The sequence below is a fragment of the Filicampus tigris genome, chromosome 16 (assembly GCF_054856515.1).
Source record: "Filicampus tigris isolate MCC_2025a chromosome 16, RoL_Ftig_1.0, whole genome shotgun sequence".
Classification (NCBI taxonomy): Eukaryota; Metazoa; Chordata; class Actinopteri; order Syngnathiformes; family Syngnathidae; genus Filicampus; species Filicampus tigris.
In genome coordinates, this window is record NC_141232.1 from 11,856,016 (window position 1) to 11,867,487 (window position 11,472).

Genomic DNA, 11,472 nt, shown 5'->3' on the forward strand with positions numbered 1-11,472 from the left:
TAAGAATGCAATCCTTTATTAGTTACCACAAGGTGCTAATCAAAATGTTTTATTAGTATGTTGACATGTTTGTTGGAGTGAACCCAAATGACATGGATTCATATTAGGTAGTGAATTTAATTGTTTTTTTTTTTTGCAAAGAGCATATCTAAAATGTATTTTTTGCACACATTTTTACATGCCCCTGAGTAAACAAGAAAAATGCAGCTTTCAAGATGACTTGTGCAAATATATTTTCAAATGTGTTGTTGCTGCTATATTGATTGGCATGAGCCCATTTACAGAGTACAGTACAACCAAATTTCCATCATGGATGCATTTAAAGTGCACATGCATGTTCAGTCGCTATTGATGTGTAATCAAAACTACTGTATAATGTTACATAGTTGGAATCTCAAAAGTCAAACACTGCAGTAGCTATACTGACTGCTTCACATTGTAGCAAATTGTTTTTTCAGTGATGTCCATGAAAAGAAATAAAATATTCACAAAAATATAATGAGTGAAATTATTATTCACTTGACTCCATCAGTACCTGTAGAACACCTCAGAGAAACAGTATTGCTCTGTAAGCACCTTCCTTTCGAACTGTTTGTGTCAAGCTTTTTTAATGAGTGAGTGGTTTTACTTTATCTAAGCTTTATTAGAGGATAATTTGCATTTATATTTTTGGACCAGTTCAATGATAAAACATTTCTTGTAGTTAATAAAGGTATTAAATCACTTTACATGTAATGAAACTGGTGAGTTGTGTTCAACTTTTGAGGTTCTACTGTACAGTGTTTGTAGCCACAATCAAACTGTCTCTTGTATTAAAATATATTGAATAAATTGTTCACCCACACTTCGCTAGCCGACTCCACAACAATAACATGCATTCATGCTTTACACAAATGTCATGCGTGAAAGGCCCCATTGGAGATAAGCATACATTATTTCAAGTAGGCTTGTCTAGCGGAAAATAACACATAAAATAATAAATAATGTTACTTTGAATGCAAACATATTTAAGAGTGCCGTTGGGGATGTATCAGCACTCCTGATGCATTTACTTCAAAGGATCTTAACAATAGGGTGATAAATATATCTTTGTTTCACATTTTTGGGGGCAAAGCTTCGTTGAAAGGAATAAATAATTCAAAATAGCTGTGAATGATGATACATTTCTATATAGTACGAGTCAAAGCAGATTGATTTGAGATTAAGCTATGTTTCTGCAAACATGTCTTACACAAAACGTTGGTGTCTAGTTTCATAGCAATACAAAAGTTGGAGCAGCTGTGAACAGAGGAAAGCATCCGACCAACATTTCATGATTAAAAAAAATCAAACTTTGCATCACTCATTAAAGCATAAAATACAGAAAATTGGCATGATTAAATACTTTTCAAGGGCAACTAAAAACCATTATATTGTACGTTCTTAAGATGTGCTGCCCTGTTATCATGCTAATTTTTTCTCCTTTTTAAGTATGTAGCCATGAGCAATGTAATGCAAAACAAAACACACAGAAAATCCACAGAACATATGCGCTCATTTTTCTGATGTTTAGTTTCAGTGAGAAACAACATTGCTCTCACCGCCTTTGTCTCATAAGTGGAGTCTGTGTTTTTCTTTATCCTTTTTACTCTGGGCCTCCTCACTCGTCGTCCTTGTCTAGTATCCCACCCCAAGAAACTTCTTCATGTGCTCATACACCACATATGAGATGCTAACAGCAGGAATGACTTTGAGAAAATTGGGTGTTATGCCACGATACAGACCAGACACACCTTCGTTGGATAAGATGTATTTGAACTGGCCCAACATGGTCAGTTTTGGATTACCCTCCGTGTTGACTGAAAGAAGCAGAACGATAGCCGTCACGGTCTCACATGTCAAGCACACTCATTTTGCTTCATCAGAATCGGCAGCATGTCTCACCTTGCGCTTGCATCCGTGTCCGAATGAGAGCAAGTGGATATGACGCTAGCTGCCCACAGGTGCTGGAAACAGTACCACAGCCGAGGAGGACCAAAACACCTGGATCTGCAGAGTCTAGACAGTACCTCTGAAGCCAGGCATTCTTAAGAGTCTGAAAAAAATAACACATAAAGAGGTAAGATAATAATAAAGAGGATTGGAGGATGACAAATGTGCATTAAAATATAGGTATACCTGCATTAAAACATGACATTATTGTGGAACCTCAAAAGTTAAACACCATCTCTTGGACTTGTCCGCATTTCAAAAGTGTTTTTACCACAACGAATATAATTCCAGCGTCAAAATATTTTCAGTTACATTTCAACATTCCGGGCCCTATTCAGCCTGGACAAAGATGTGCAATTTTATGAAGTTACGTTTCCTGTTCTATGGTCATCATCATTTTTAACAACCAATCACGGCTCCCCTGTTTTCTGAAGTTGAGCCATAATTGGGTGTTTCCTGAGCCCTGAGCAACTCTGATGTCATTTTCAGTTGACAGCAAGTGACAAATTGGCCATCCCCTGAGATGGACAAAAACGGGTGGATTTTACTACTTAAATGATCTTCCACAAACACAATATCAATCAGAATACTGTGTTTGGACTAGTGGGGCTGCATAGAACATGTTATTGCAAAGAAAATTTTGTGGTTGACTTCCTCTTTAAGTCTAATGTAATGAGCTTTGTTCAAGCCTTGTGAGAAACTGTATACCGCCTGTCTTGTGTGATGTTGTGCATGATAACAGTTCAAACATCATGTTACTCATCCCAAAAAGTCTAGTTGGACTCCAAATGTATGCCCTTAGGAGACTTTGACTTTAGAGGTTCCACCATTGACGTTATTCAAGGCAAAGGTTGACCTTAGACTCATTGATGACTCATATGCACTAACCTCATACACAGCTAAGTCGATACCAGCGTAGGGGATAATGCCAATTGTATTTGGCAGGTAACCCCTGTAAAAAGCCCGGACTCCTTCCCTTTTCAGGATCTGTCTGGCACAGTCAGCCATACCTGAGTATTGTCCTGTTGTCCTTAATGTGAGACGGGTTTTAAGCACCTACCAGATGACGAAGAAGAAGAAGAGGAAGAAAACATGGTTTTAGAAAATAATGCTTAACTACATGGTGATGAACTAAATTAATAAAACGTTAATCTTGGAACAGTGCAGTGATCATAGTGTTCCCACTTTAATGGTTAAGATCTTCAAACAAATATAAGTATCGATAAAGACAAAGATAAGCCAAGTGAATATAAAATGAAGTTTTCAAATGGTGAATTAATTTAGTGACAGACTGACTATCGGCCGTCATTTAGGCGATTATCGCATCTGTATTTTTTATTAATCAGACGGCTGATCAATGAAAAACTGGGTTATTTTGACTCTGATGGCTGCAGCACGCCTGTCTGATGGAGACCGGTATGTGTGCAGTGTGGAGACCGGAAGGAAGCTCGATGAATGGAATCTCCCGAAAACTCCAGCAGTCATCTTTTAGTTTTCTAAAAAACAAAATGGATTCACGGGGATGTCACGTTGTCATGCAAGCGCGTATCTGCAAATGTAGACTCGGTCTTCAAACTCGGTCCTGCCTTTTTTTCCATCTCTCCTGGGCTAGGTAGTTTCAAATAGTTTTTTCCCCCCTTAATGAATAAAATCGCCATTTAAAAAAATATTTTATTATTTTATTAATTTTTATACTTTATTTTATTATTTTATTAATCTTAGTTTATTTGGGGTAAGTTTGCTCTATTTAAATTTGTTTGTTCTTAAACATTGAAGTGGGGAGACTACACAAAAAAAATAAGAATTTGAGAATACGGCAAATATTTTTCACGGCACTGTGCAGGTATATCACTACAAAGTGTTTGGCTCAATTAGTTCTCTCAGACACTATGATATGAGAACAGATTTGATTCATGGACATATATACAATTCATTTTAAACCAATTGCCTGAAATCACTTTTGCTTGAATATTCAATAAGCAAACAAATAAATACATTAAATGTTTCAGGTTTTGACCTCCATGGGATAGATGATGGTCTGGGCAGTAGCTCCTGCCAAAGAGCCAGCAAGGAATCTTTCTTGTACTCTTAAACTTCCCCCCTCCCTGCTGCCACGGATCAGCCACTTGATCTACAGAACAAAAAGAGCGAGCGCAGATATGAGGTGGCAAAATATTCATGTGCTTCGAAATCATCCCACATAAAAGATTTTCGTGTCTGCTTAACTACTACACACATGACTTAATATTCATTTATATGAAAGACCCAACAAATCCTTTGTGGGGCAGCCGCTAGTTGTTGACTTCTTGACACTGACCTGTTCATAGGCCATAAACTTAATTGCAGATTCTGGGGCAATCTTGAGGACATTGATGCCATTTCCTCTCCAGAGTGAAAAGACACCCCCTTCTCGGATCATCCCTCTGAGCCCCGACCACAGATTTGTCCCATGAGACACAGAACCGTGTACCTTGACACACAAGCACAAACCAGGCCAACAGTCTTATTATATCCTGTGCTAAATTTGAGGACAGACTCCCTCATGAGTGTGGATACTGCACTGATCCTCTTGTGCGTGCTCTTGAGAACATGAGGAAGACCCTAAGATACTTGTCCGTCCATATTTTTATTGTAAATGTGAAAGAATGACCTTTACAAAACTTGTGCTTTGAATGATATGTTCGTATTATTTTTTTTCTAAGATAGGATCCCTACAATAAGCCATTGAATTTTCTGTGAATTTAACGAATTGAAAATGTTGCCATCTATGAAGCCATTGAATGCATGAGCGCAGCTGCTGGGAAATTGTTAAATCATAGTCTCGTACATTAAGCTGTGACAATAAATGTAACAAACTCACAAAATGGCAACATGTCACAAGTAAGTGCATACTGCATACGAAAAAACATCTGCATAAGCAGACTTGGTGGACAAAACTTATACAAACTTTATACAAATTAATTGTGACCATTTTAAACATACTTCACATTTCACATACACTAAATCATATTTCAGGGCCTTAAGAAAAAAAACATTTCAATCGGTCAAATTGCAAATGAAAGGACTCACCTGCAGGAAAACTTTCAGGCGATCTAAAGGAGCAGTTCCTGTCCTGGACACAGCACCTGCCATTGCTCCTGCAACCAACTGCCTCCATACCAGACCGGATCGCCGTTCCTTCTCTGAGAACTCATCTGGCACCGTCAAATGTTCCCCAATGTCAAACATCTTCCAATAGTTTTGAGATTAATGAATTTCATTATTAATTTGGGGTACAGCACACTGTGCTAAATTTTCATCCATGCTATATACTCATGCTACAGGATATATTCAAGGCTTGAATGGTAGAGGGGCTGAGCTAGGAAGAGCTTCACAAAGGTACTGATGGAATGTTTTTATTATCAACCTCTGCTGTGTTCACGGAATCTTCTATTAGGATGTCTATTACATCGACACCAGTGATTTCTTTTCCGGGATATTACAATGTTTGTGCGATTGCTCTGGTGGATTTTCCATCTTCTCTCAGCTTCACATTTGCTCACTCCGTATAACTGTTAGTTATACCTAACAAGTATAAATGGATAGAACACACTTCATGGCCAACAAAAATACCTATTTGTTTCAGTACTTTTGCTTACATTAAAAAATGTGTGAATTCAAACAAAAATGCTGTCTTCTAATCAAATGAATTTTTTCTTAAAGCAGCCATTGGTCACAGAAAAATTACAGACTCCAACTCGTGTGATCTACACTTGCCTGATGGTCACGTTCCGTCTACGAGAAATCCAGCAGAACTAATGAGGCCAAACTGTAAGATGATACACTCAACGCGGGCCAGAATCTACTGTTGCATCTTTCTTACAGCCGTTTTCCTTCTTACAGCCTTATAGATGTATGTCCACCTCAGGTTGCTGACGACCCATATGTGCTAAACTCAGTCCAATAAAAAAATAGCAACGGCTTTACGAACAATTAAGTCTACGCATGATATTTATTTAATGTGCTTCGTCCAAGCCTTTGACACAGGAGTATAAACTAAAACATCCAACAATCAGTCCGCCTTCCCAAAAATAAATCTAAAGAGCTCAGAATTTTGAATGCAGCATGCTACTATGCGTCCATTGCAACAAATTAGAGGTTACGCAGTATTGCAAAGAGAAGGGTTCCGAAACCATAGCGACTCAGCCATAAAGTACACTCATGAAGCACTCAGATGATTTTTAATCTGAAGATTTCAACACAATCACAGGAATTTGATTACTTACATGAGAATGCTTCCAGTAGTGGACAATCTCCTCCATATTGCGGAAAGGATTGAACAGGAAGTGATCTCGCCATTCTTTCCAGTCAATGGTCATGGTGCCATCCTTGTCCATACTGGGAAATTGACAAACTTGTTGTGGGTGGTCATTAAACAATAATTAAATTTCAGATCATTTGGCATGCTTTATGTACTATTAGGTTAGGTACTTTAAAATCTGCAATCAATTAACTGTTAAAGTAATTAACACAGTTGCGAGAAATTATTCTGTTCATGTTAGCAAGCAGCAACACAGATCTGCTTGGGCTGATGATTCTGCACGGACTGCTTCATTCAGCTGTAGGACTTGAAGTTCCTTATGTTCACTTATCAAGTTGACGTAGGACTAATAATATTCCATAATCATCCCTGAATGTGCAGTATTTTATGAAGCAATCATTCTCAAAGTGGTACTTGGGCAGTGATTCTTTCGTATAATGGGCCCGCCTAGCAAAAATGCTCACTGCCTAAGTACATTTCAGTTGTATTTAACTTAAATTCAATACATCATGCTGCTTTCTCAAAACCCAACAATGGCAGGTTTGTTTCCAATACTGAAAATAAAATCCATCCATCCAGCCATTATCTGAACATCTTATCCTCATGTAAAATAATAATGGCTAAATATACTAATCTTCTGATCTACCTCTGGAGTATTTTTGAGGCCTGCTCCTTGGTGACCTCAACTCCAAGCTTGTGCAGCAAGTGCTGGATCTCTCCCACATCAATTTTACCTTAAAAAAACAAAAACACAACTGCATGTTTGTAAAATGTGTTTCATCTTTGCAATATTTTACTTCTAAATTAAGTCAACTTTAAGGGGTTTGTTAATATTTGACTTCTTCATTTATCAAAAATAAAGTATTATCTGTATAATATTCTTTACCAATCATTTTCAAGTTGTGAAGCCTAGGGAAGCTGAGCCACTAAGTACTGTTTACTAACAGCAAGATAATTTTAGTAAGTGCTTTATTTAGATAGCTGGAAAAGGAAGGCAGGAATGTGTGTGGAATGGGCTTGTGTTTCATAGGTCAGTACCATCATTGTTCCGATCAAGTTTGTGGAACATGAGCCATAGCCTCTTCTCGTGAGCCTGCAAGTACTGCGAGAACTCTTGGAAGTCCAGCAAGCCATCATGGTTGATGTCACTCTCCAGGACTATCTGTGGGTGCACATTGAAAGCTGTCAGGAATTGAGGTTGGACCACTGGAAAGATGAGAGGGTGCATTTTCGTGCACAGAAAAAACTTGTGTAATGTGTGCACAGGGTGTGGTGGCCATACAGACAGCAAAGAAGTGACAGTGGTCACATGGCGAAGGTGAAGAGTGCAACAGATACACACAAGTGGATTGAGGAGGAGAGAGGAAGACACTGTCCTTCCAAAACAATCCAGCTTACCGAGTGGAAAACTTGATTTCTCCTCTCTTGAAAAGCAATTATAAAAAGAGCAAAAAGGAAGATAGAATGCAAAACTTTGCGATTACGCCATTATCAGTTTTTTCAGATGTCAACATTGTTTTGTGCACTGAGAGACACTCAAAATAATGACATTAGAAAAGTGAAGGAACAAAGAAATGCATTTTAATGACTTGAACAAAAAATGTAAATGAAGTTGGAACCTTTTTATACATAGTTGTGTGTAACAACATGGTTGTGTTCAACTCCATTTAAAACAATGGTCCTCCCAAGCCAGCAGGCCGCCACCGGTACCAGTTACGCAAGCAACATTTGTCGTTTACAGACTGGTATGTTTCAACTGTAAAGTGTTGAACATTGGGATGACCGAGAGACACCTGCAGGCTAGATTGGCAGAACATAAATATGTCATCCGCACAGTGAATATCAACTATCCAATGGTGAGACATTTTGGGGACTTTCATAACAGCAACCCAGCCAGTCTTCAAGCACACGGAATTGAACCGGACTCAATACAAAAAGGCAACAGATGGAAAAGACTCAAACATGAGCCCGACTGGATTTTTTTCACTACAAACCATGAAGTATCCTGGATTAAAGGAGGACATAGATGAGACTGTGTTTTGTAATTTTTATTTGCTATTGCTTTTAAAATCTGTAAATATACATTTTTTAATGATATCTTGTCTGGGGCCATCTTAACACCACCATCTGGTGGTATACTTATTATATGCACACACAGTAACTTCCTACTCCTCCGATGGATACGACAGATGGTAAAGCCCTATTGTTGGTTATTTGTATTTCAGTCACATGGTGTTTCTATTAATTATCTTTGTCCCACTGAGGAAGGCCTGCTAGGCTGAAATGCATTGGAGTGTTATGTCCATTTTTGACATGCCATCACGTATTAAAGCGCAAGTCAAACCCAAAATTATATTTACAATAATATGTTCTATGCAGCCCCACTAGTCTGAATACGGCATTCTGATTAATATTGTGTTTGTGGAATATGAGATAAGCAGTAAAAGCCAATCATTTTTGTCCATTTTTGCCGCTTTCTGTTGACTCAAAATGACATCACAGTTGCTCAGGGCTCAGGTAACAAGCAATCACGGTTCACCTGTTTTCTGAAATTTAGTCATGACTGATCGAGCAAGGCCACTAAATACTGAGCCTGAAAGCGGATGCTAACTATACACCGAAGATGTGTTCATAAGGAAATGTGTTTTCATGTCACATGACTACGTATGGCACCCACATATATGCACAATATTTGATGAATTGTTTTGATTAGACGTTCCATAGCAGCAGGTCTCTCCCAAAGTAAGCACCCACAAATATTTGATTGCGTTTTCACTTGTGAAGGCACCACTTCATCACCAAGCCACCAAATGACTCTTTATCAATATGTATGCAGAGATTGCTTTTGGCAATACGCTTTACTGGGGTGATGCTGCTCAATTTCAGTAAGAGGAGAAGCACAATAGGCTGCCTACTGAAACCAGGGACATATCTTATTTTTGTGAAAGTGAGAAGGAGAAGCACTTATGATAAATAATTAACAATGGTACATCTGAAACTAACCGCGTACATTACCTTCCTTATGAAAGGACACATTGGCATCAATGTGTTCCAATACAAGGACTACAGTGGATATAACAAGTCTACACTAGAGTTGTCCCAATCCAATGATTTGATTGGAAACTCCAGGGCAACTACAGAGTATAGAGAAAGTCCACACCCGCTCAAGAGGTCTGCTATCAGAGCCCAAGCTGTTTTGTTCAGGTGAGCCTGACTATATCGAGTTGGAACTATTTCTCAACCTTGCACACCAGCTCAGGCTCCTCCCCTGCCAGAGAGGTGACATTCCACGTCCTTAGAGCCTTCGCTAGTCAGGGATTGGACAGCCAAGGTCCAGTGCTTCAACCGCCACGTAGTTCGCTAATGCACTTGATCCCCTTCGCCCCTCCCAGAGATAGTGAGCCAATAGGAAGGAGCACCCACATCAACTCGTCGGGCAGTGCACGGCCACGCCCCAAGGGTGCAGGTCACCAGGTGCTTGCCATTGAGCCCACCTCCAGGATGAGCCTTGGATGCCAGTGTCCATTTTTGCTCACCTCAACAGGGTTTTGTGAGCTGTGCTGTGTGTGACTTGGCCAGAATCATAAAAACCTATGTAACTTAGCTCTTAGGATCACTGAGACACACAAACCCCTCCAGCACAGTAATGTGATGTCTCAGGCAGGAGTATTTCTGTTCACAGGGTAAAAATTGCAAGCAAAGCAAAACACATTAGCAAAAACCACGTGACATTGCTCTGTTCTCTTATCTCCTCCTATCACAAAAATGTAAAAGGAAGAACACGTTAAAGTGGAAGTCAACCCCAAAATATTTATTACAAGAATATGGTCTATGCAGGACCACTAGTCAAAACATGGCATTCTGATTAATATTGTGTTTGCGGAATATGACTTAAGCAGTAATTTCCACCCATTTTTGTACATCTCAGGGGGTGGCCATTTTGCCATTGACTGAAAATGACATCACAGTTGCTCAGATAACGACCAATCATGGCTCAGCTTTCAAAAACGGGTGAGCCGTGATTGGTCGGTACCTGAGGCCTGAGCAACTGTGACATCATTTTCAGTTGACAGAAAGTGGCAAAATGGCTGCACCCTGAGATGGCTAAAACAGGTGGATTTTTCTGATTAACTTATATTCCTCAAATGCAATTTTGAACAGAATGCCATGTTTCGACTAGTAAAGGCGCATAGAACATATTATTGCAAAGATTTTGGGGGGGTTGACTTCCCCTTTACTCTTTAAAGGGGAAGTTAGATTCTGATTTTATGCTATACTAACTAACTAACACAATATGACATTTAACTGTGGCTGGTGTTGTGTGTTGTAGCTTATTTTCCATGCACCTACTAAATTGTTAATTGGAAGTATGACTGTTTTGTAATGTGAGACACGACTGTGTTTTTGTATTATAAAATTGTGTTGACATTTGTATGCTGTAAATGTTCCTCCCAAGCCTTCCCCTTTTCACTTTCATGGAGATTGTGATATTTGCTATTTCTTCCAGTATATCAATTAATTATTGCAGAATCGTTATGCAATGATCTTATCATTACTGATACATAGCACGAAATCTGGTTTGACACAAACGCTTTCAGTTGAGAAATTATGGTTCAGTAAGGGGTTCATAATCAAATGAATAGCTAATTTATTAACTGAATGGGATGTACCTTAAGTCTATTAAAATATCAGTCTAACGTATTAACTGCTGAGTGTACAAACTAGTAAGTACTGTGCAGTGTGCATACTAATACGCCTGTTCCAGCTGTCATGGTCTCACCTCTTCAGCCTCTCCCTGGTGCAAACCTCGAGCAGCCAGTCCAATTCGCAGTTCGCTGATGTCAACCCTGCCATCTCTATTCAAGTCCAGTTGCTCGAACAGATCTGCATATATCCTTTGACGTTCTTGCTCCACAGACGTGCCGTTTTCTGCCTTCACTTCGTTTATTCCGCGTTGAGGTCGGTCGAACTGATCCTTGTCTTCTTCGCCCATGAAGCTGAGAAAGCTAACGGTTTCCCTTTCTGGTCCGAAATGAATATATAGCCTGATATAACACTATACCACGCTGTATCCACGGAGACCGCAGCAGTACCTGACCACAAATGGGAAAAACTGGACCAGATAGATACGCGTGGGATGCGCATTGCTCGTGCGCAGTGGACTTCATTAGTCATGGAAAGATAGAGAGATAGATGCGGCG

At 39.3% G+C, this 11,472-nt stretch overlaps 1 protein-coding gene across 1 annotated transcript; it reads right to left on the reverse strand.

Moving 5' to 3' along the window:
• On the reverse strand, positions 1-11,431 carry LOC147134756 (mitochondrial adenyl nucleotide antiporter SLC25A23-like). Its single transcript, XM_086055666.1, has 10 exons — positions 11,052-11,431; positions 7,310-7,433; positions 6,918-7,005; positions 6,237-6,348; positions 5,041-5,199; positions 4,289-4,441; positions 3,989-4,102; positions 2,860-3,027; positions 1,924-2,074; positions 1-1,838 (listed from the first exon to the last, which is right to left on the reverse strand). Exons 1-10 carry the CDS (start codon positions 11,262-11,264, stop codon positions 1,657-1,659), a joined length of 1,464 nt encoding a protein of 487 aa, XP_085911792.1. The 5' UTR covers positions 11,265-11,431; the 3' UTR covers positions 1-1,656.
• Between the last annotated feature and the right edge of the window lie 41 nt (positions 11,432-11,472).